This window comes from Pipistrellus hanaki (genome assembly GCF_964339955.1).
Source record: "Pipistrellus hanaki genome assembly, chromosome: 5".
NCBI lineage: Eukaryota > Metazoa > Chordata > Mammalia > Chiroptera > Vespertilionidae > Pipistrellus > Pipistrellus hanaki.
Window position 1 is genome coordinate 62,415,486 of NC_140507.1, and position 26,564 is coordinate 62,442,049.

Consider the following 26,564-nt stretch of genomic DNA (forward strand, 5'->3'; position numbering starts at 1 on the left):
TTTGCTGTGTCTGTCCTTGTGAATTTTATTTAGAGTGAATTGATTTGCCAGGAACTGACAGTCTCTGCACACTGAGAGGATGAGTCAGGAGTCTTTAAGGAGAGCTAAGTATAGCTAGCCTTCCTGGGGGAACCGCCACACCACTTCCAGCTTATATGGACCCAGTTTCAGGGTAGAGCATTCATTTTTATTAATCTGCTCACACTCAAAATGGAGTAAAACAGGAAAAACATTATGTTTGAAAAACAATGTACTCGCCCTGGCCGTTAGTGCACAGTGGTTAGAGTTGGTCTTCGCAATACACGGGTTCAATTCATGTACCTGGGTTTGATTCGCCCGCCCCTATGAGAGGAGTACATGCAACCAATCAATGTGTCTTTCTCATGTTGATTTTTTTTTTTTCTCTTCTCTCTCTCTCCCTCATCCCTTTCTCCTCCCTTCCACTCTCTGGCAAAAATATCCTTGGGTGAGGATTTACAAAAAAAAAAGAAAAAAAAAGAAAAACAATATAGTCTTCAATTCTTAAATAATGTCCACTGATTTTAGAAATCCATTCTGAAGTTATTCTATATACAAAAAATATTTTTCCTCTCACACAAATATATGCATATACATATGCATGGTATAAAAACCATACCCACAATGCTACAAATATTCTACTGTTGATGGTCACATTTAAAAAAATTATCTTTGATTAAGTATCTAAGTTCACATTAATTTATTTGTTAAATTATAGAATATAAAGTATTTCTCAAAGAAAAATATTTTACATAAAGATGTACACACTTAGTTAAGACATTTTAATAATATCTGGGACAATGTTCTCAGAATATCAACTAAGCATTTGATAAAGACAGAAATTTTCCAAACAGATGACACTTGATATGTTTATTTTCAAAAATATTTATTTTACATCCATGGAATCTAGACCAAGCCTCCCACGAACAGTGAAACCTAACAAAAGGCCTCTGTACAGATCATCACATCATGTGCTCCTTGGTCTCACTACAGGCTTCACTCAGTGTGGATGTGCTGGCTTAAAAAACTCTATCTCGTTAACCAAATGGAAACCCATCACTGAATGACAACCAGAGAAGAAACAGAAGTGCCATTAAAGTGGTCATTAAAATAGCTAATTCACCAAAGAACTTGTGTGCATATATGCATAGCCCATGAACACAGACAATAGTGTAGTCAAGGAAGGAAAATAGGGGACATCTATAATATTGTCAACAATAAAAATAAACTTTAAAAAATAACAATTAGTCTGCATTTAATGCATATTAACCAACTCACCAACACAATTTCAGTACAGTGTCTTAAAGCAGTTTTTGGTCATGAAATATAGCAAGACATTGATCAGGCTTTATTTGTTTATCTACAGGCATTTCTTAAACCATAGGAACACCCTATATGTCCAGGAAATGTTTAATACATCATTCATGGATGGCATTTCTTATAGCCAATGATCTGCAGTCATCATAGACCACTGTGCACAGCTGGTGCTGCACACACTGACAAAGGGCGACTGGCGTTGCTTACATTTACAGGGTCTGACAGAAACACTCAGCGGAAAGTCATACCTGAGTGTGGTGATAATGTTAGGACACTGGACTTGTACTAAGTATGACATTCAGAAAGCTAGGCTTCTGTTTAGGAGGCTGACAGTACAGTACTAACAGTACACCAAGTTATAAACTGACTCTTAATTTTTTCCTCCGCCACTATCATTTTATTAATTCTTAAAAAAAAGTTTTTAGCTATAGTACAAGGAACAATATTATATTTAGTTTCAGGTATGCAATCTGGTGTTTAGACATTTATATAATTTACAAAGTGATCACAACAATAAATCTAATATCCACCTGGCACCATACATAGTTATTATGATATTATTGATTATATTCCCTATGTTGTAATTTACATCTAAGACAGATTTCATTTAACTAAGGCAGACAAAAAATAAAAATTTTGAGATTAATCAGAAGGCATTATATATCATATCATAAATAATTTAAATATGCATTTCATCTGGATTAAATTTATCTGTAATTATACCAATTTATTGTGTCTACATATATCTCTAGTATAATTAGTAAATATTACCACTTAGTATAATTAGTATATTAATATACTAATTATTGAAAACAGGTTAAAGAATTCATTAAGTTTCATTTACCTGGTATAGGCTGTGCTCCAACTTTGGAAAATGTTTTTAGACAAAATTCTTCTGCAATAAGCTTAGATTGAAAGAGAGGGGAAAGTAAAAAAAAAAAAAATACATTAATAACAATGCATTTTTTCCTTCCTCAATCACATAATTCATTCATCAAATTCCTCTTATGCTCACTGCTTCCCAATCTTACCAATTTATTTTTACTTCTCCAAACAAGCTTTTTTCCAAATTAACCTATTTTGGAGACCCGCACATACTGCTTACTGTTCTATAGCAATTTAACACAACTACCTGCTATCTGAAATAACCTCTATATTCTATGTGTATCATATCCCTTATTTGCTTCAAAACTGACAATTACTTCATTAACCCCTTCTCAGATTAACCTCTTAGTTATTTCAACTTAACTCTGAATTTTCTCAGCATCTCTAATAAGTTTTCACGCTTATCAATATATAACTGAAAACATTATTGGCTAATATTTAAATATTCTAACAAAATTTAACAAGTGTCTCTTTTTTTTGTTGTTGCTGTTAATTCTCACTTAAGGATATTTTCTCTTCTTTTTTCTCCTAAAGCCAGAGGTTTACTGATTTATTTTTATTTTTTATAATCCTCACCCAAGGATATTTTTCTATTGATTTTTAGAGAGAACAGGAGGGGTAGAGACAGAGACAGAGAGACACAGGGAGAGACATCGTTTGGTTGCCTTCTGCACACACTCCGACCAGGGCCAGGGATCAAGCCTGCTACCAAGGTACATGCCCTGGGCCAGAATTGAACCTGGGACCCTTCAGTCCACACGCCAACGCTCTATCCATTGAGCCAAACTGGCTAGGGCCAGAGGTTATTTTTTCCATGGATTTTTTTAGAGAGAGTGGAAGGGAATAGGGAGAGAGGGAGGGAAGAAGGAAGAGGGAGAAAGAGAATGGAAGGAAGGGGAGGGGGAGAGAGGGAGGGAGGAAGGAAAAGAGAGAGAAAGAAACATCAATGTGAGAGAGACACTCTGAATGGTTGCCTATTGAACCTGCAACCCAAGTACGTGCCCTTGAATGGGAATCAAACCGAAATGTTTTGGTGTGCAGGCCAACACTCTAACCACTGAACAACACCCAACACCAGCCAGGGCAACAAGTGTCTCTTTTTACTATTACTAAAATATTCTATGAATATTTTATGAACATATTTTGGGAAGCAACAATCATTAGTATTGTCTGCAAGTAATTTTTTCCCCCTTACTACATTTGTTCCCCCTCTTTAAGTACAAACTATTACACCAACAAAGACTTAACTCAATTTAAGCCTGCTCTTTTTTCTTACTGGGTGGCAGAAGCAAGTTAACTTTTTTTTTTCCCCCAAGAGAAATGAACGATGGTGGATAAACTATTCCTACAGTGGCAGTAGACCAGAAGCTCCAACAGGCAAAAACTGTAACTGAGATGGTCGTCTTTCCCAGCAAGGATCCCCCTAAAGTAGTTCTCAAAGTCTCATACCAGCAGAGTCAGCATCACCAGGAAAGTATTAAGTTTGCACCTTCTCAGGCTCCACCTCTGAATGTGCTTTACCAACTCCAGGCTGCTCCATATTGGGTAATTTCTCCCATTGTTTGAATTTGATTCATTGTTTTCCCACAGTGTGAATGCAAATATGAATTGAGAGATGGGGCATTTAGACTCCAAGAAAACTCTGGAATCCCTATGCTGTTGCTGTCTAATAGAATTGCTACCCATATGTAGCTATTTGGATTAAATTTTTAAATAAATATAATTTGATTTGAAATTCAGCTCCTTAGTCACACCAGTCACATTTTAAATGCTCACTAAGCACATATGTCTAGTGGCTACAAAGCTGGATAATGCAGATACAAAACACTTCATCATCACAGAAAGTGATGTACAGCACTCAATGGAATACCTAGTGAAGCAGAGCTTACTCATGATTTGTCAAGCCACACCCAGGAAGAAGTTTCTAGAGTGTGCAAGATTGAGAAGTATAATACTGAAAATAGTTAATAAGTTTCAGTAAAGCTCATAACTTGTTTGAAAGTTAAAGCCTTAAAAAATGTATCAAGCTTTCTCACTAGAATACTAAACAAGTGATATTACAGTCATGCATCACATAATGTTTCTATTTCCCCTCAATGACAGACCACATATGTGACGGTGATTACCAGTTTGCCTAGGTGTGAAGTAGGCTATGTAATCTAGGTTTGCGTACTCTTATGATGTTCACACAATGACAAAATTGCCTTAACAATGCATTTCTTAGAACATACATCATTGGTTAACGACACACAACTATACACCAGAAAATAAGTGTGAAGAACAAAAGACTATGAAATCTCAGTGGTGCTTAAATAGCAAAAGGGGCTAAGTATATATTAAACATGTAATGTCAAATACTCCATTTATTAATAATCACAATCTGTCCTTTTCTCTTTCCATATTATAAATTCTAGATAAATCAGGATTGACTATTTTCTTTTATTGCTGGCGAGTTGAATTCCAGTGCTTCAGCTTTGAGACTATATGTCCTAACTGCTCGTATTGAGGGAAAGAAACCTTAGCAAGATTAAATGAAGTCATTCTTTCTTCTTTAGTACTTGCCAAAAAATAATAGTACATTGCATCATAAAACTGTCCTTGAAAATGTTATTGATAACAAAGGAGTCTCATAAATGACACCTACATTTCAGAGACTGTTGCTGTATCCTATACAAGTAAATTTTAACCTTCAAGTTTTAATTGGCTTTCTTACTTACTAATACATTCTCCTGGTAGTAATAAATACACATCTCTGCTTTGTGAAGAGTATTTGTTCACAGTGATGTTCTATTAAGCCAGAATATATATGGTACCTCCCTCACCTCTCATAAGCATACAAAAGTAATAAAACTATGATTTTGCTAAATGTCTAATTATAGAAGAGTTTAATAGTGATCACTTAAATTGACAAATAGCACACAAAACATGTAATGTAGAATAATTCCAGTTTTAGGTGATCATACTTATATTAATAACTTATGCTAACTGACTTGCTATAAATTTTTCTAAGTCCTGTCAGATTAAAATTCAATTCAACTGAACAAATATTTATTATGCACCTATATGCAAGTTCTACAGAAAATATAAACCAATAATCTATTATAGTTATATGACCAAAGAACAATGAGTCCCAACCATTTTCTATCAAATTATAATAATATAAATTATAGTAATATCTGATATTAAAGTAATATATTAATAATACTGAATACATATTGAATGCATTGAACACTTAGTAAGCACTTTACATGCATTATCACTTTAAATTCTCATAACAACCTCATGATGGAGATATATTAATAACCCCATTGTTCACAAATGAGGAAAGTGAGGCACAGAAAGGTTTAATAATTTTATAGTTAGAAATCTAAGAAGACAGAAAGTAGAAAGGTTGTTGCCAGGCACTAGGGATTGAAAGATGGGGAATAATTGGTTAATGGGTAGAAAGTTTGCTCTACAGGGTGCTAAATGGTAATGATGGCTGCATAGCACCATGAACATATTTAATACCACTGAACTGTGCACCTAAACATAGTTAAGATAATAAATTTTATGTTATGTATATTTTACCACAGTAAAAAAAATTGGAAAACAAAATAAATCCAAGAGACAGAGGAATGATTCTGTTCTATTGTGATTTATAATAAGAAATAAAGCCCAGCCAGATGGTTGGAATGTTGTCCTGTGCACCAAAAGGCTACAGGTTCAATTCTGACTCAGGGCACATACCTAGGTGATGTGTTCGATCCCTGGTCAGAGTGCATACAAGAGGCAACTGATCTATGTTTCTCTCTCCTTTCTCTCCTCTAGTATATACATATATATATGTGTGTGTGTGTGCGTGTGCGTGTGTATATATATATATATGTACACGCACACGCACACACACACACATATATATACTAGAGGTCTGGTGTACAAATTCATGTGAGGTCCCTTGGCCTGGTCTGCGGGATCGGGCTGAAACCGGCTCTCCAACATCCCCTTAGGGATCCTGGATTGTGAGAGGGCACAGACCAGGCCGAGGGACCACACCAGTCATGATCAGAGCCAGGGAGAGACATGGGAGGTTGGCCAGCTGGGGAGGGATGGTGGGAGGGCTCCAGGGCATGTCCGGCCTGTCTTGCTCAGTCCTCATCAGCCAGACCCCAGCAGCAAGCTAACCTAAGAGTCGCAGCATCTGTCCCCTGGTGATCAGTGCACGTCATAGCAACTGGTCAACCAGTCAACTGTCTGCTCCCTGGTGGTCAGTGCACATCATAGGGAGCAGTTGAATGGCCTTAGCATATCAAAAGCATATTACGCTTTGATTGGTTGAACTGACAACCGGACAACCAGACACTTAGCCTAGAGGCTTTTATTATATAGGATGATCTTCATCCAGTTCCTGGCACATAGTTCCTAAAAGCTTGGAATTTCCTAACTGTTAAGTGCACAACAGTGACTTTTGTTATTTATCACAGGCTGCCTTTACCACATCTGAATTTTAGTTAATAAAGTGACCTTAAGGCCTGGTTGGTGTAGCTCAATGGTTGAGCATCAACCTAGGAACCACAAGGTCACGGTTTGATTCCTGGTCAGGGCACATGCCTGGGTTTCGGGCCTGATCCCTAGTGTGGGGCATACAGGAAGCAGCCAATCAATGACTCCCTCTCATCATAGATGCTTCTATCTCTTTCTCCCTTTCTCTCTAAAAGCAATAAAAAAAATATTTTTTTTAAAAAAAGTGACCTTGAGGATAGAGGCTGGTTGACAGAGAAACCCACCAAGTGATTAGAAGGTTGGATTTTTAGTCCCACTCTCCTCTCCAGGAGAGAAGGGTTGGAAATTGAATCACTCACTAAGGGCCTATGATTTAATCAATCATGCCTCCATAATGATACTTCCATAAAAATCCAAATTTGGACTGGTTTGGAGAACTTCCAAGTTGGTAAACATGCCAAGAGGGTGGTAATATCCCAGATCCACAGAGACAGAAGCTCCTGCACTCTGACCCTGATGGACCTTACCCTATATACCTCTTCCTCTGGCTATTCATCTGTACTCTTTTAATGTCCTGTATAATAAACAGGCAAATGTTTCTCTGCATTTTGTGAGCTGCTCTAGCTAATTAATTGAACCCAAGAAGGGGAACCTCTGATTGGTCAGAACACAAGTGACAACCTGGGCTTGTAGTAACTTAAGAGGGGCAGTTTTGTTGATCTGAGGGATGAGGCTATCTCCAGGTGTAGTGTCAGAACCAAGTGGAATTGTAAGACACCAGCTGGTATCACAGAATTGCCTGGTGTGGGAAAATGACCATTTGGTGATCAACAGTTAAGGATTAAGTGTTAAGAGGAGACACAGAATGAATGTGTCCCCTCCTAGAGACTGACTAAAAAGCAAATAGGGAAGGGAAGTTACACAGGAATGGAAAGAAAAGTGATCCCAGAACTGTTTGAAAAAGCACTTCATTTACTGCCCACCTACCCCCCCCCCCCTTTCTGATGTATTTGCTCTCCTCAAAACAGAGGAGGGCATGTTCTACTTAAGCACCGTAACCTTACTGTTCAATTTTAATTCTACAGAAAAAGAAAAGAAAAAACATACCTGAGGTGAGAGAAACTTTTCAATGCGTTTGGCTATAAAACCTTTCTCCAATATGGAGTTGACTGACGGTCTATCCCTAGGATTTCTTTTAAATAACTGAGAGAGCAAACAGCGGAGATCATAAGAATAATGCAAAGACACAGGTGGAAAAGATCCAGATATTATCTTCAGTACCAGGTTTTTCATGTTGCCAGCTTCAAACTAAAATTCAAAAAAATAAATTAACATAGCTAACACATACATACATTGAAAATGGAAATATCAACAATGACAATAGTTCATTTCCTATCAATATAAAACAGAAATAGAGTCCTCTTCCAAATATTTTAATCACATGTGCTCTCTAGAGCAAGGTTCACTTGGTTATTTATAAATATATTTAAAAGAAAACACCAGTCCTCATAGTACATTATAACTGGCTATAAGAGTTTTAGTTATTGAAAATACTAAGGGATGGGCCAAAACTGGTTTGGCTCAGTGGATAGAGCGTCAACCTGCGGACTGAAAGGTCCCAGATTGGATTCCGGTCAGGGACACGTACCTTGGTTGCGGGCACATCCCCAGTAGGAGATGTGCAGGAGGCAGCTGATTGATGTTTCTCTCTCATCAATGTTTCTAGCTCTCTATCTCTCTCCCTTCCTCTCTGTAAAAAAAATCAATAAAATATATATTTTTTAAAAATACTAAGGGATGGGATATAAGTAATAATTAAATATTTTATAAAAATATAATAATAACGATGAAAATGAACCAACCAACCTGGTGGTCTTCATTTAAGACCCGCCTTCTTGTGCTCTTAATGTAGCAATTACAACAAGACATCAATTACAGAACTAAAATATTTTGGGGAAATATAATAAAGTACTAATAAGTTTCCTTTTAAATACTGCTCATTATTTTTTTAAGTGTGTTATGTTCCCAAAAGTCATGGAATCAACAATGCAGAAAATATTCCAAAGTTGTAAGTCATATCAATGGGAATACTAAATATTTTAGTATTAAGCACAATTTAAATTTTAACTGAAATTTAAAAAAAATAGACTGGGCAGTTTAAAATTTTAAGATGATTTCATTTGGAGTTTAAATAAATTTAAGCTTTGACATCTCAGCTAAAATAGTATAGAATGCAAAACTTGTTATAAATTAGGCTCTGGTGATTATATCAATTATAATATAGTTCTGTTAAATGTTAAATTCTCTTAGCACATTTCAAATATGTCCTTCAGTTGATTAAAAATTTGAATACAATTCAATTATATAGAAATATTTATGTACATAAGAAATCCTAAATGCAAAAAGACCTGTTACTCTATCTCTTCAGTACAAAGAATTTTTATCTATCTCTCAACTGACAAATTCTTCATAAATAAAGATAAGAGAATTACTTAATTTTATGTGTGCACTTAAGAGTAAACAATTCCAAAATATAGAATAATGTTGATAGCTAAATGTAGAGGAAGCAATGGTGACAGGTAAATGTAAAAAATATTCTGATTTAGACTTAAAATGACTGTCACAGAAAAACTAACCCAGTCTTCTAAATACAAATCCAATAATGACCATCCCATATCATTTTGGCAGTCTGTAATTTTTTTCCTTAAGAAACAAAAGTAAAATCCAAAGCAATACAGTAGGAGAATATGCAAACCTAAAGAAAAAAAGAAAAAAAGAAAGAAAAATACTCCTCAAATAGTATCAGGAAATAATAACAGGCCAAAAAACTGCTTATATAACTAAAATTTTCAGGGGAAAAACAAAACAAACTCACTTTATAGATTATGCTAGAAAAAAACCTATGATAAAATATTACAAGTAGTCATTACTGGTTGAAAACATTGCTTTTGGTATTTATTTACTTCTTTATATTTTTTATGTATTTTCTTAAGTTTTCTGTAATAAAAACACTTCGCTGTTTAAACAACGGGGGAAGAATTTTTAAAAAACAAATTCTGAAATGGCAAGTGATTAAAAATGAACCTATTTAGGACAAGGACTTCCCCTTTTGGTGAGGTATGTGCCATGTCAAAGAGTCTCAAAAGTGAAATTTTTAAAAACTCTGAATTAAAAGGTATTTAAATTGATTTTAAAAAAAATCCCTTCATAAATATGTTGAAAATATTCCAGATAATTCAAAACACAGATAATTTGGTTGTTTTGATAAAAACAGCTAAAATGAAACAAATATAATTTGTTAAGCTAAAATATCAAATTCATATATGAATTTAACATTAAAAGTACAGCAAATTTCTGTCTTTAGAAATAATTTTTCAGAAAAATGTATGATATATGTATTATAAGAACAAATACATAACATGAAGTATGTAATATATGCATACATATTAAGAGAAAATAAATTAAAATTTATACTTAAGAGAATTTGAAAAGTTTAAAATCTAACAAAGAATTCCTAGTATAAAAGGGTCATCTGAAAGATGGCATATAATTTTTTAAAAACTATTATAGTCACTTTTTGACAAAATTTTTAAAATATTTCAGAAACTTCTACTCACTGCATGTTTAAGTGTGCACATCTCATAAAGGACACATCCCAGAGCCCAAATGTCACTAGGAAACAGAAGAATAACACATTTTTTTAAGTTTCAGATTTTACTTACAAGTTTTTCACTTAAAGAAAACAACACCAGCATGAAAATGCTGTGCAAAAGTACGTTCCATAAAACATGTCCTTTAAAACTTAAAATTTCAACCATAACCAAATGATGAAAGTAGCTATCTTAGATTAAGACATTTAATATTTAAAAAAACAAAATTGGTAAATTTTATGAATATTCCATTGTTATTTTATTTCCATTCAAATACTTTATTCAATAATTTCTAACATAGTAAATCTATACAATGGAATGTTATGCAGCTGTATAAAAGAAAAAACTCTTACCATTTGCAACAGCATGGATGGACCTAGAGAGCATTATGCTAAGCGAAATAAGCCAGTTAGAGAAAGATAAATATCACATGACGTCACTCATATCGGGAATCTAACGAACAACATAAACTAATGAACAAAAATAGACCCAGAGACATAGAAACATCAAACAGACTGTCAAACCTCAGAGGGAAGGCAAGAGAAGGTGAGGGTGGGGGAAATCAAGCAATAAACTCATATTCGTACATGCATAATCCAAGGACACAGACAGACATAATCCAAGGACACAGGGTTGTGAAGGCTTGGGAAGGAAGCAGGGAGAAGAGGGCAATGGGAGAAAAAAAAGGACATATGGAATACTTTCAACAATAAAAATTTATTTAAAAAAACCATGACTTCTAAAAATATTAAAGTAGGACACTACTACTTTAGATATGAAGAAAATATTAATTTACTAAAATTATATCTCAAATAAACCTGAGAGCCAACTGAAACATTATTTTATTTTACTCTAAAATACTCTAAAATACTTAGTTATACTATCTTCTTTACATATAACTCTTTTTTTTTCTTTTTCTTAAATATATTTTGTGGGAAAGAACCAAGATGGCAGCATCGGTAAACACCTGTACTTGCTGTCTCCCACAACCACATCAAAATTGCAATTAAAATACATAACAACTATCATCCAGAACCACGGGAAAGCTGGCTGAGTGGAAGTACTATAACTAGAGAGATAAAGAAGAAAGTGCATTAAGACTAGTAGGAGGCACAGAGGCGCAGAAGGGGCTGGGACCCGGGTGTGACACTTTTTAAATCAGGAGGGAGATACAAGCTCCCGCTTGCTCTGAGCTCCAGTGGCGGGTGGGACTCAGGGGGATCCAGACAAATACAGGGACTGTCTGGCATCAAGGCAGGAATGCAGGGGTGGCTTTCTTCCAGTTGGAAATGCTTGTAGTAGTCATTGTTCCCCTGCTGGGACCTCTCAGATGCAGGGCTGACAGGCAGCCATTGCTGTTGGCTCCACCCTGGAGATTCTGCCCTAACCCACCTAAGTCATTTGCATATGAATGGCTTGTCCTCTCTCAGGCTAAACCCTGTAAAACAAGTTGCAACTGGGTCAGGGAACCCCAAAGCTATCAAAAGAAGGCCCAATGCCGAATCAGCACCAGCCTACGCTGCTTCACACCTGGGCCTCATCTGGGCACTTGCAAACTCAATATAAAGAGGAGGAAATATGCAGATTTCTCTTTAGTTCCTGCTGGGTGGTCCCAGGCAGTGGCTGACTTTGCAACTCCTAGGACAGGGGTCTTCAAACTACAGCCCGCGGGCCACATGCGGCCCACAGAGGAGTCTGATCTGGCCCGCCAGGTTTTTTGGGCAGTGAGCGCAGCCGAGATGTTACAGTAGGAATTAGTAGTTCATATAGTCCGGCCCTCCAGCTCTCTGAGGGACCGTGATCTGGCCCCCACTTTAAAAAGTTTGAGGACCCCTGTGGAGATCCAAGAGCCAGTGTACCCAGTGATCAGTGTGAGACCATACCAGATAACAGCTCTTCACATCTATAAATGACACACTCAAGGGGCAGACTCAGTGAGCACCAAAGCCCCACTGAAGCAAGTTGTGCTCCATGGGGGCATCTCCTGCACAGCAGCTCTTCCATTGTAGACACAGCTGGTCCTCACAGCCAATTGGCCTGAAGGTCAATTCCTCCCAGTAATAACAATAGCAATCAAGGCTCAACTACAACAAGACTGTGCACAGCCCACATAGGGGTGCACCAAGTGTCCACTTCAGGTGATGGGGGGCTGAGCCACTGGGCCCTATAGTACACCTACTACTCAAGGCTACTCTATCAACTCAAGGAGACTTAGAAGCTACCCAGGACATAAAAACAAACACAGGGAAGCAGCCAAAATGCAGAAACAAAGAAACATGTCACAAATGAAAGAAATAGAAGAAAGCAAACTCCTGGATATAGTTTAAAACCACAGTTATAAGGTTACTCAAGAATCTTCTAGAAACCTCTTAGGAACTTAGTGAGATCTTCAAAGATCTTAGTGAGAATGCAAAAAAAAAAAAAAAAAAAAAAAAAAAGGAAAAGGACCAGTCAGAAATTAAGCATACACTGACTGAAATAAAGAATAATATACAGAGATTCAACAGTAGACTAGAGGATCCCAAGAATCAAGTCAAAATTTTAAAATATGAGGAAACAAAAAAACACCAAGCCAGAAAAGAAAAAAAAAATCCAAAAATATGAAGGTAGTGTAAGAAGCCTCTGGGACAACTTCAAGGATACCAACATCCAAATTATGGGGGTGCCAGAAGAAGAAAGAGAGCAAGATATTGGAAACCTAATTGAAGAAATAATGACAGAAAACTTCCCCCACCTGGTGAAAGAAACAGACTTGTAAGTCCAGGAAGGGCAGAAAAGCCCAAACAAGAGGAATCCAAAGAAGACCACACCAAAACACAACATAATTATTTAAAATGCCAAGGGCAAAAGACAAAGAGAGAATATTAAAAGCAGCAAGAGAAAGATAGTTAGTTACCTACAAGGGAGAATCCATAAGACTGTCAGCTGATTTCTCACAAAAACTATGCAGGCCAGAAGGGAGTGGCAAGAAATATTCAAAATGATGAATAGCAAGAACCTACAACCAAGATTACTCTACCAACCAAGATAGCAAAGCTATCAGATAAAGAGCTTCACTAACAAGAAAAAGCTAAAGGAGTTCATCACAACCAAACCAGTATTATATGAAATGCTGAAGGGTATTCTTTAAAAAGAGGAAGAAGAAAAAGGTAAAAATAAAAAATTATGAACTAAGTGACAACAAATACTTGTCTATCAACAAGTGAATCTAAACATTAAATGAATAAAAAATCTGATGAACAGAATAAACTGGTGAATGTAACATAATTATAATTCAGTAGAAAGTTACTATTACAAAGAGAAAGACCAAAGAAAGCCCTCTATTTCCAAATATAATTTCAATAATAAACTGAATTTTTCTATGGTTCCTTTAGCAAGATAATGAAATAGCTTCTTCACAATTCCCCCATCATATATTTTTTTAAATTGTGTGTGTATAGCTGAAGCTGGTTTGGCTCAGTGGATAGAACATCAGATTGCGAACTGAAAGGTCCCAGGTTCCATTCTGGTCAAGGGCATTTACATTGGTTGCGGGCACATCCCCAGTATGGGGTGTGCAGGAGGCAGCTGGTCGATATTTCTCTCTCATTGATGTTTCTAGCTCTCTATCCCTCTCCCTTCCTCTCTGTAAAAAATAAATAAAATATATTTTTTTAAAAAGTGTGTGTGTATATATCTACATATGTGTATTACTGATTTTAGAATATTCTTAAGGCTAATATAGTATAATGATATAGTTAAAGGAAATATACATGTAACAAATATTTTAAATACCTTTTATTATTGTAAGGTTTGTTTTCACAGATTTCAGGTGACAAGTAGTATGGGGTACCTATGCAAGTTCGAGCCAGTTCCACAGTACTAGAACAAAAAAGAATTATTGGAGCTTAAATTACTTAAAGATATTAATTATCACATATACATCACCACGAACTTAAACTTTACTAAGAATATATCAAAACAAAGTTTAAAACTAATATGTTACCTATTTAGAACTCTAGCAATTCCAAAATCTCCAAGTTGTATTGTCCCATCTTTGGTTAAAAATATGTTCTATAAAAGTGAGGGGGAAAAAACAAAATTATTATTATAGTTTGGTTTTGAGTCAACATTTTTTATAAAAATGAATGGGAGTTTTAAAAATGCTAGGATAACTCAATATCCACATGCAAAAGAATGTATACCCATATCTCATATCATATACAAAAATTAATTCAAAATGAACTCTAGATGTAATGTAAGAATTAAAACTCTAAAACTCCTAGAAGAAAATACAGAAGTAAATCTTCACTGGGCTAGGCAACAATTTCTTAGATATGACACCACAATCTGAAGCAAAAAAGAAAAATAGAAACTGGATTTCATCAAAATTTTTAAAATGATTGTACATCAAAGAACACCACAAAACAAGTGACAGCCCACAGAATTGGGGAAAAAAATTTGTAAATCCTATATCTGATAAGGAATTTGTATCCAGAATAAAAACTTTTACACTTCAATAGCAACAATAAAAGACAAATAACTCAGTTTTAAAATAGGCAAAGGCACATATTATATGAATCTATTTACATCATATGTCCCAAATAAACAAATACATATAGACAGAAAGCAGATCTACATGGAGTAGGGATAGAGAATGATTGCTAATAGGTACAGGTTTTGTTTGTTTTTTGAGTGATAAAAAATCTTCGGGAATTAGAAAGTGGTGAATATTTCACAACCCTAGGAAGATACTAAAAATCACTGAACTACACACTTTAAGTGGGTGGATTTTATGGAATATAAAATCACTAAAGCTTTAAAAATTGAATTTCTACCTCCCCCTCCATCAACTGTCTAAAACTCCTAAGTAGCATAAATGTAATGAATTAATCTTAAAATTTTCCAAAAATGGAGGGTGGGGCAAGGGGCAAGCAAAATAGGTGAAGTAGATTAAGAGATACAAACTTATAGTAATAAAGTAAGTCATGGGTTGTAATGTATAGCATAGGGAACATAGTAATATTTTAATAACTTTATATGGTGACAGATGATAACTAGACTTGTTGTGATTATTTTGCAATGCATATATCAAATCATGAAGATGTACACCAGAAACTAATAGGATATTGTATACCAATTATTTTTTTTAAAAAGTGCAGACCGCCAAAACCGGTTTGGCTCAGTGGATAGAGCGTCGGTCTGCGGACTGAAGGGTCCCAGGTTCAATTCCAGGCAAGGGCATGTACATTGGTTGCAGGCACATCCCCGGTGGGATGTGTGCAGGAGGCAGCTGGTCGATATTTCTCACTCATCGATGTTTCTAGCTTTCTATCCCTCTCCCTTCCTCTCTGTAAAAAAAAAATCAATAAAATATATTTTAAAAATAAAAAATAAGTAAATAAAAAATAAAAAATGCAGATCACTGGGCATGATAAAAAATAAATAAAAAGTAAAAAAAAGTAAAACAGTCTGTAGAAGTAGATTAAAATCTTTTTAAATTTCCAATAATTTACCCAAACATTTTGCATTTATAAATACAGAACTCCAATACTCTATCAAACAGTGAAGTCAAGATTTTGTGGGATAATATGAATTAAAAATCCATCTTTATCAGTCAGGAGACTTGAATCAGGCACATGCTCAAAGCCAAAGATGACACAAACTGGGGTTAACAGGGATGGAGTAAAATGGGATGAAATGGGACTAGGTGGCAGGGGGTTGGGAGACAGAAAAAGTGAACTTCTTCTGTTTGGCTTCTCTCTATTCATCTTGTGGCTATTAGGTTATAAAGAGGCTGCAGGCCTGAGGTAAGAAGACAGACACTCGGCCCTGACACAGGAAACAAACTTCCTCTGTACTCCCCTTTCTGAAAACTGAGGGAGCTTAAGTGAGACAACCATGGAACCTCTATGCAAAGATGAGTGAGATGTAGGGACAAGCCATACATATGAAGAATATAATGCAAAGAAAATTAGCCCCCCAAAATCATCAGAGCATAGATTCGCTCTAGATAGAACTAATTTTTAAAAAACAGTCCAACAAAAAATTTTAAGAAAAATGTTTAGAAATTGCAGAGATAAATGATGAAGGGATAAATATCAATTAATTTAAAAACAAGACATTATAAAATAATAATCAATCAGAATGTGAAAATCCATTTTAAAACCTTGCAGAGGAAAAAATTATTATTAAAAAAATAGATGAGAGCCCTGGCAGGGTTGCTCAGTTGGTTAGAGCATTGTCCCAATATGTCAAGTTTGCATGTTCAATCCTCAGTCAAGGCACATACAAAAATCAACCAATGAATACATAAATAAGTGGAACAACAAATCAATCTCTCTCCCTCTCTCTCCCTCCCCTCCTCTCTTTCTCAAATAAATAAATATAAAAAAGTTTTTTAAAAAGTAGATGAGATAAGCACTATTTACACAAAATTAAAAAGGTAGGTTGATAAAATTGACCTATAAAATGCAACAGAGAGACAAAGAGATAAAATATGATACAAGATACTTAAAGGGTTAGATTAAGAACCTCTATCATGTCTAGAAAAAAATCGCAAAGACAACTTTGAAGATAGTAACAAGTAATATTTGAAAAAACATAGTTAAACATTTTCCATAACATTTCCTGAGAAACACACATTCCCAGAACAAAATTACACAGCATAATGAATAAAAGCTGATCCTCATAAATGTGCAACACTGAAATTTCATAACAGGAATGGAGAGAATATCCTAAGATCTTCCAGAGAGAAAAAAGAAGGGTAAGAACTATGGCTTTAAATTCCTAAACAGCAACTAGAAGTCAAGTGACAAGTGAGTGATATCTTCAAAATTCTATAGGGAAACAATTTCCAATCTAGAAATTTATATCAAATTATCATTGCCTTCCACACATCAATTTTTTTAAATATTTTTCTGTTATAATGAGAAAAGAAACCAAGAGATAGGAAGATAGAGGAAGTAGGCAGGAGGCCTAAAACTAGATACTGGTGAAGACTTCCAGGATTAGAGTGAAGAGAGAAAACAGATAATCTGATTCAGATTGGATTGGGTTCAAAAATTTTGACTCAAGACAATGCTGGTTCCATGTCCATATCCATAAGTTACTAGTAAATAAGTGGAACATACCTGTGATTTTATGTCTCGATGAAGAATTTTTCTATCATGTACATGTTTTAGTGCCAAACATATCTGTACAAACCAGTCCAAAATCTAGAGGAGGAAAATGAGAGCTGTCATTTCTTTTAAAACTTACATTTCACAGTGCTCTTTTCTTGAGCACTAAAAGGAGTCAGGAATGAGTTCAAGGGAACTAAGTCCTTTAAAAAAGTGTAGCTATAATTTATTTTTAATTTGTAGCAACTAACATTACATAGGTATTCAAGCCAACTGGCACATTAAAGGTAGGTACATACTAACTTTAAAATGTAAGACACTGCCACTGAATGTTAAAATAAATATGGAAAGAAATTTCTATAGAGCAGTAAAAATGGAAATTATTTATATTTTATTATAGCATGATAGGCAACTTCTGTTTTTAAGGGTGTTTTTTCTATAATGCTTTATAATGATTTCTTTAACATAAAAATTATAAGAGGGAAAAAATCAGGGTGAAAAGTTGGACAACATCTCTTGCTTTTTTTCTTTTCCCACATTTCCCTTACATAAACACATTCTGGAATCAGTCACTTGAAAGTAAAAAGTTTTAATTTATTCCTCAGACCTAATACAAAAATAATTCCAAGCAAATGGCATTTTGAAATGAAAATAAATAAATAAATAAGTAATATATATATATACACACACACACACACACACACACAAAAAAAAAAAAAATAATAGAAGAATACATAGGTTCTTTGATTGAAACAGGACTTTCAAATCATGACACAAACCTCACAAATCACAAGAAAAAAGAATGACAAAGTTGACTCTATAAAATTTAAAGCATCTGCATAACAAAAGATATAATCCACTATAATAATCGTATGAGAAAATATCTGCAGCATAACTGAAAGATTGCTAATTCTCTAATATGTACAAGTTTTTTCAAATCACTTTAGAAAATATGGCAGCCAAAATATATTTGATAACACAACAATAAAAATGCTATGCTGAAAAGAATGAAGTATTTCTATATACACTGTTAAAGTGAAAAAAAATAATGGTGCAGAGCATACTCCTATTTTTTAAAAGTATATTTATGTATATTATATACCTGAAGTCTACTAGGTGTACCAGGTAATAATGCGGATTTTTTTTAATAGTTGGAGTTACACATATGTTGATATATACCAAGTGGCTAGATTATTATGATCTCTGAATGCATAACAAACTGGCTACTCAGTGTATAGCCTATATAATAAAAGGCTAATATGTAAATTGTCCCCTCGACCAGGAGTTCGACTAGCAGGCAGGCCGGCCAACTGCCCATGTTGGGGGGTTTCACAGAAAAACAAGGAGCCTGGGAGGGCCCAGGTCCCACCCACTCCTTCTTCCTGGACAAACACAAGCCAGGATCTAAGAACATCTCTGCACTCCCAAGGCGGGAGTGCAACTGACAAGACTCCACCAATGTCCCAGGCCCAGTCAACAACAATCTAAAGAATGTCCATGTGTCTTCCCAGGTGGCCCTCTACAATGGTCTATCTACTAGGTTTAATTGTGGAAAAGGAGATAAGTAAAGCTTGATAATTATGACATTACCTTACTTAGTAAGGCTTATCTATATATATAAAAGCCAAGCAACTTGGAATGATGAAACGATTAAAACAACTAGAATGACCAAATGACCAGTCGCTATGACATGCACTGAGGGGGGCCAACGTGTCCGATCGGCCCCTCTCAACCTCCCCCGGCCAGCCCTGCCCCAATTCCCCCCACTGCAATAGGGGGTGGGGCCTGCCAGCCAACCTCCCATGGCCCGGTCCCCACCCATGCACGAATTCGTGCACCAGCCTCTAGTTTAAAATATAAGTCAAGGTCTCACCTTACCATATTTTAAAGTTGCTACTAAGAACCTAAAAGTCCCCACATATATGATATTATCAATCAACAGCTTAGTTGTGCCAATTTGGTGTCTACCACAGACACAGCTTTCCTAAGTATCCTGATATATATATAACTTCAATTTCTGCTCTAGAGTAAATTACAACCTAGTTGGGGAAATAATTATGAGGTGAAGTTATTCAGAGTACATTAAGAAGGGTGCATGATATAGGAAAAATAAGTATAGACTCGGATGAGTACAATAAAGCACCATATAGTTGTTAAAAGCAACATTTGCACTCATAGCAAAACAGATGAGTCAGAAACATAGCACTTAGGGAAAAAAGTAAAACTAAATGAGTTCTATAATAGGTGTATACTTAAAATACATGTATACAAAACAATTATAGCTGTTTTGAAAAACCACATAAAATATTCATTAGAAACACTAGAATAGCTGCCTATGGAGAGAAGGGGAATGGAAATGGAGTTATGAAGATAAAAGAATAAAAATAAAAAGCACAAACTTTGTCAGAATGCAACATGATGTAGCTATTAAAATTAATAAATTTGATTTACATAGACTAACAAGATAATGTTGCAGTGATAATGCAGGATAGAGCATGGTATTCATAATATCCTATTTCTGAATGTGTATGTCTCGATTTTTACATGTATATGTGCAAGTATGAAAAAGAAAGCCTGGAATACACCAAACTAAATCTCAGGGACGAAGTAGTGGAAGAGAGGACTTTCCATTTCTGAACTCTTAAATAATTTTGCAATTTACTTTTAAATTAGTAAAAAGAAAGTTCTATAAAATTTGGAGTTGCGAAATGGCTATCATTGTTTGGAGTTAGACAGAAGCACGTTTAAACACTATGTGGTTTTGGAAACACTGCTAAATCTCAGATTTCTTAGCTACTAAAGAGAAAATAACTACATTAATTCATGGGGGGTTGTAAGAATTAAAACAGACAACAAAAAAAAACAAACCAAAAAAACAACACACTCCTAGCACAGTACTTCCTTCACTCCCTATGTAAAAGCATACAATAAAATAAAAATTAAGTATGGGTGATAATGAGAAACACAATTTAGAGAAAGAAAAAGTCATGGAAAATAAGACTTAAGTTGGGCTTTAAAAAAAAATAAAAAACATAGGAAAAACCCCCAGAATATTAATAAGAGAAAGTTAGAGGTAAGGTATTATCAAAATAAATAATCAGAATAAGCACATAGGAGGAAGAATGAGATGTATAAACATGTGTCCCAGTGCATGCTCAATAAATATGTTAAATATATGAAAAGAATCCACCATTCCTCATGTGCTTTGGGAGGTTGTTAGCTGAGGCAATGCAGTTACTGTATATACAACTAGGAAATGGCCACTGACATATTCCTAGAAGATAGGTTTTGACCTGTAACAGTGGACTGTATTCTTTGTTGGACCTCTTTCTCTTCCACTGTATTGAAAATTTGTCTGGAGCTACATGAAGATCAAAAGGTGTCAGAGCAGGCCTATTCTAGAAAATGGGCACAACTGGAAGACTATCAAGGAAACAGATGTGCTTTGGAGATTATAATGTCCACAGGATAGCTCTATGGTAGCACTCACTTTGCTCCATGCTCTATCTCTAGTGCCTAACTTGGGTGTAAAAGACACTTGAATATTTGTTGGATGAACAGATTTGACCTTCTTATCTATATCTATATCTATCTATCTATCTATCTATCTATCTATCTATCTATCTATCTACTTATTTGTCTATTTATTTAATTTGTAGGCTTTCTTCTCAGGCATAAACTTCCCAGCCTTTTTTGACACTTTAATTTCTCATGTTCCTTTTTTTCTGGCAACAAAAGTGAACTTCTCAAATTGGACTTCTTTCAGACTAGAATGGTGCCAAGCTGTCTTAACTTCCCTTCACTCTAACACCACTCTGGGGGGCAGGTCAGAGAAACATATCCTATCACAATATGGGGTGCAGAGCTCTAAAAGTCTGAAAAAATAATGTTAAAAGCCATTTTGAGACCTAGGAATAGTAAAAAAGCACATGAATTCAGGAAAACTATTTTTACACTGCAGAAATTTCTTTTTAAAGCCTATTTATTGAGGCACATGCCAACAGTATAGTGTTGTACGAGTGATGTGAATTAGAGCTTACAAAATGTAAAATAAATAAATAAATAAATAAATAAATAAATGGAAAAAAGTTGAACATTAAAGAATAACAGGAAAAAAATAACATTGCTTAGGAAGGATAGGGTCATATTTTAGAGTTCCTTGAAATCAAAACAGAGGTTAGATTTCATGAAGTTGCCAATACTAGGCTTCTAGAGCTGCAGTTACCTAGAAAAGCCATATTTTAGGAAAACATTGTCTGGCAACAGTAAGCCAGATTGACAGGGTATAAAATTAACCAGTTATAAATGAATAATTAAGGTATATATATATAAATATAGGCATTATATATATTTGTATATATACATATACAGACAAACATTTATATATACAAACACAGTATATTATACATGGAACAATATTACAGGCAGGAAATGAGATAGAGAACTGAACTAAGATTAGTACAGGAATGTGACTAATATATTAAGAATATGTTACTGAACTACCCTAGTAATTATAATTAGCACTTGTAGTTACAAATAAATACATATATAAATAACTTTGAATTACTTCTAAATAACATTATGGAGGAAGAGTCAATCTCCTACATGCTAACTCACCTGATCCTCTTGAAACAAAACGCCTTTCTGAGCATTTATTCGTTTAAAAAGATCCCCTCCTTCACAGTAATCCATCACTATGTAGAGAGAGCCATTTTCTACAAAGTATAAACATTAGATGCCATTTTTTAACATGTGTATCAAAAGCATAAAGAAAGGTACCAAAAGATTTACTGAAAAGAAGCAATTAATTAATTGTCTTCTGTTAAACCAGAAATAGAATAACACTCAAGAGAATTAAAATGCAAAGGCAAGATATACTAATAACACAGACATTCAATAATTTGGGTTAATAACTCCGTCATTAACATTTTTTCTACCAAGAATACATAATCTTATTCGATAGCAGTATTTACATTGACCCAAACATCTCTGGAATAAAGACAATATGTAGATAGATATACAAATAATTCCTTGACTTATGATGGGGCTACATCCCAATAAACCCATCTTAATTTGAAATGCATATTTCAAATAATAAATGCATATTATTAATAATACTTTCATGACTCTTTCTGTAGGTAGACACTTCTTAATACTCCTCTCCGCCCTTATCCTTATAAAATAATAAAGGTAGGAGTAAAAGGCAAACTTTTTACGGTTATATAACATCCGAATTTTGTACGATATGCATGTATCAAAAATAAATAAAACCATCAAAAGATTTAAAAAAAAAAAAAAAAAGGTAATTGTGTATGTGTGTGTGAGAAAGAGACAGAAACAGAAATAGGAAGACAAAGAAGGTTAAATAAGAACTGAGAAAGGAATAGAGAAGGATTCCTGAAATGAAATGCTGGAGCTTTAGTACAAACATTCTGTAATATTTTCTGTTGCTTAATTATTGTTTATTTGGGGGATCAATACTACTTAAAGTATAAGGTTAACTGAAAAGTCTTTTCTCCACGAGGGAAGTACTAATCTATTTTGTATCCCTCTTCAATCATTCACACATTTATTTTGCATAGATGCTAGGGATACAGAAATATAAAACACTACTCTTATGTTTAAGTAACAGGTAGAGAAAATAAAAATGTATAAAACATATACTCAAATACAAACCTCCACTTTTTCAATAAGATCAAAAATTTTTAATGTATAAATTCAGAGATACAGATAAAAGAGTAAAATGTCTAATTAATATTTAATATAAAATCTAATTGTACATTTATATACCAGAAAATATTGTTTTCTCTCCACTCTGATATTATATGAAACATTTTATTTACTTATTGATTTTTTTGAGAAAAGGAGATACACACACACACACACACACACACACACACCAAAAGAGAGAGAAATGACCCAACTGGGGATAAACCTGCAACTCAGATGTGCCCTGATCAGGAATCGAAACTTTTTGGTATACGGGATGGTGCTCAACCAACTGAGCCACCTGGCTGAGCTATATGAAACATTGTTATCCAAACTTTTCAAATCTATTTTCAATATCAATGTTTATCTGGGAGCAAAGACACTTTAGCTCTAATTCAGACTCTGAGACTGGTATGTGATATGATCCAAAACAGTCATGTAAACTAACATCTACTTTCAACCTAGATTGTATTCCTGTTTTATAATTTATGGGGATTTATGATAATAAGGGAATGACTTCAACAGGATTTCAATAAACCACTTTAACCTGCCTTTAAAGAAGTTAATCCTTATTTTAGTTCCTGCATTAACAAATATAATGGAACATATTTCCAAATCATCAATATAGCTATGACATTTTAAAAACCTGAGGACACTTTTTCAACATACTTCAATATTATAAGAATGAGGTACACAAGAGAATACCAATGAACAGAATACTTTCTAAAGATCAGAACATTTTCTCAGTAGCAGTACTGATAGCAATTCAAAGGAGTTTACTTTAACCAAAAGATGTAAACTACTGTTCTAGCCTTGTCCAAATTCTTGCACTTACTAACATTGCTTCTTTTTAAGAAATCAAACAGTGAGCCAGTATTAAACTACACAAGGATAGTATGGTGCATTATCCTAGAATCAAGCTGATATTCATATGCATACATATTGAAGCCAAAGTGATATACTTTCCTTCCTATGAATACATTCACTAAAAGATTCCTGGTAAGGAAAAGTATCCAAATGTCATCAATATGGCTTAGGAGTTTTTGGAACTCTCTTAAAAACTGTATCTGACCTTCAAATGATTCTCTATACTGGACAATATTTGGATGCTTCATGTTTGCCAACACTGCAACTTCTCTCCTTGATTCTTCCCTTTCTTTATTGGACATCTTAAATGGGAGGAAAAGAGAAAACACTATATTAAACATTACAACACAATTTAAAAGTCCATAAATAAGAAAGTCGTTAAAAATAAGGTTAACAGAGAAGGATGGTCTAAACAACAAAATATTGCCAGAAGCTAAAAAGAATGAGTTGAATAGACAACTAAAAATATTTTGAGATGTTCAAAATAAATTTAGTTATAGAACAGTAGACATATACACACAAGCACATATCATAAAAAAATCTGAAAGGATATATCGACTATTCTGAAATTAGTGGCTCTCCCTGAGATTATGGCAGTCTTCCACTTTAGGTTATACATTGCCATTTTCTTTTCTTTAAAATCTCTAACAATGAACCCTTTTGTAACCAGATATTACTTAAATGAAAAATATACTTACTCTTGAGATGTTAATTTCCTTGATAACATATTGTCTGTCATCTTCTGTAGATTTAACAAGAATGGCTTTTCCAAATGAACCTTCTCCAATCTTCTGTAGTCTAGCATACTTCTCCATAGTTCTTTTTCTAAGGCATCTTAACTGATAGACTAGACAGAAACAAAAATAACTATTAACAGAGATAAGCACATCTTCTATAATAATTATGCTTAATTTAAATCATACTTTCTTAGTGATATGTTTACTCAAAAATATTTTAAATATTTACTGAGAGTTAAATAAACTTAATCTCAATTTTATTCATGCAACTTAGTGATAGCTAAAAAGAGAAAAACAGTGACATTTCAATTTTATTATTTGCTTATGAATATATTGTAACTGATTTCAAAGAAGGAAAAGGGAGAGAAAAATAGAAACCTCAATGATAAAAGACAATCATTGATCAGCTGCTTCCTGCACGCCCCCCACTTGGGATTGAGCCTGCAACCCAGGCATTTGCCCTTATCAGGAATCAAACTAGATTTCCTAGTTCATAGGTCAACACTCAACCACTGAGACACACCAGCTGGGCTACATTTCAATTTTATAAGAAGGCTTTGTAAAGTTATATAGTGTATATACTTAACATATATGGAGAGGGAAACAAACTTTTTCTTATATAAATTAATTACTAGCACTACTTTATTATCTCCAATAAGACTGTTTCCCAAGGTTATTTAATCCCCTATTATACATTTAAATTATGTAGTGTTTGCTATTATTAAAAAAAAAAATTCAGATAAAATTTCCATGCATACATTTTTATGTACTTATTACTTATAAAAATTCCTTAGGATAAATTCTTAGTTCAAACATACTACTTAACTGTCTTACAGAAATGATTAATAATGTATATTCTAGAAAAATGCATAAAAGTGTTTGGCCTGACCAGCATGCCTCGGTGGTTGAGCACTGACCTACGAACCAGGAGGTCATGGTTTGATTCCTGGTCAGGGCAATGCCGAGGTTGTGGGCTCGATCCCCAGTAGGGAGCATGCAGGAGGCAGCTGATCAATGATTCTCATCATTGATGTTTCTGTCTCTCTCTCTCCCTTTCCCAAATAAATTTTTTAAAAAAATTAAAAGTGCTTGCTCCTAGGTACTCTTTTAACACTGGTATTATTCATTAAAATCTTAAAAAGGCGATTAAAGGTAGTAATGAGCACTGAAACCCTGGAATCAGAAAACCTAGTTTTACTAGTAAATCCTCGCTTTATCACTTATTACTTATGTGACCTTGGGCAAGATACTCATCTTCTTATGCCTCAGTTTTTTCATCTGTACAATGTGGATAAAAGCAGTCTGTACTTACACAATTGTTGGGAGGATAATTTCAGTCAGGTACTAAGAACAGTGCTGGCACATAGGGAGCACTGCTTCACTTTCAGTTCTTGTTATTCATTACATTTGATGGGGGAAATGGTGCCTTTTCTTTTGCATAACAGTGAATTTGAAAAAGTGAATTTGAAAATTTCACCCATGTTTATTGAACATTTGTATTTCTGATCTTTGAAACACTTCATCCATGTTCTTTGTCCATTTTTTTCTGGAATAATCTTTTTAAAATTAAGAGGGAGGGCCAAGGTGGTGACATAGATTAAACATCCTCCCACATCCACATCAAAATTACAACTAAACCACAGAACAACTATCATTCATAACTGCCTGAAATCTAGCTAAATAGAAGCCCTACAACTAGAGAATTCAAGAAGTCACATTGAGATTAGTGGGAGGGGTGGAGGCACAAAATGGCCTGTTCTAACACCCATGAGGGTTTTTTTTTTAATAGGGTGGGATAT

The 26,564-nt window shown here is 34.5% G+C and overlaps 1 protein-coding gene across 7 annotated transcripts in view; it reads right to left on the bottom strand.

The window, feature by feature from the left end:
- The window catches only part of NEK1 (NIMA related kinase 1), a 119,394-nt gene that overhangs the window by 82,352 nt on the left and 10,478 nt on the right, over nt 1–26,564 (bottom strand). For all 7 annotated transcript variants that reach the window (XM_084883735.1, XM_084883732.1, XM_084883731.1 and 4 more), the window contains 9 exons: nt 24,727–24,875; nt 24,234–24,330; nt 22,070–22,167; nt 17,465–17,548; nt 14,338–14,405; nt 14,127–14,213; nt 10,320–10,374; nt 7,810–8,010; nt 2,180–2,240 (listed from right to left, as the gene is read on the bottom strand). In XM_084883735.1, coding sequence (XP_084739861.1) covers nt 2,180–2,240; nt 7,810–8,010; nt 10,320–10,374; nt 14,127–14,213; nt 14,338–14,405; nt 17,465–17,548; nt 22,070–22,167; nt 24,234–24,330; nt 24,727–24,843 — 868 coding nt within the window. In that variant the 5' untranslated portion in view covers nt 24,844–24,875. The remainder of the gene's footprint in view (nt 1–2,179; nt 2,241–7,809; nt 8,011–10,319; nt 10,375–14,126; nt 14,214–14,337; nt 14,406–17,464; nt 17,549–22,069; nt 22,168–24,233; nt 24,331–24,726; nt 24,876–26,564) is intronic.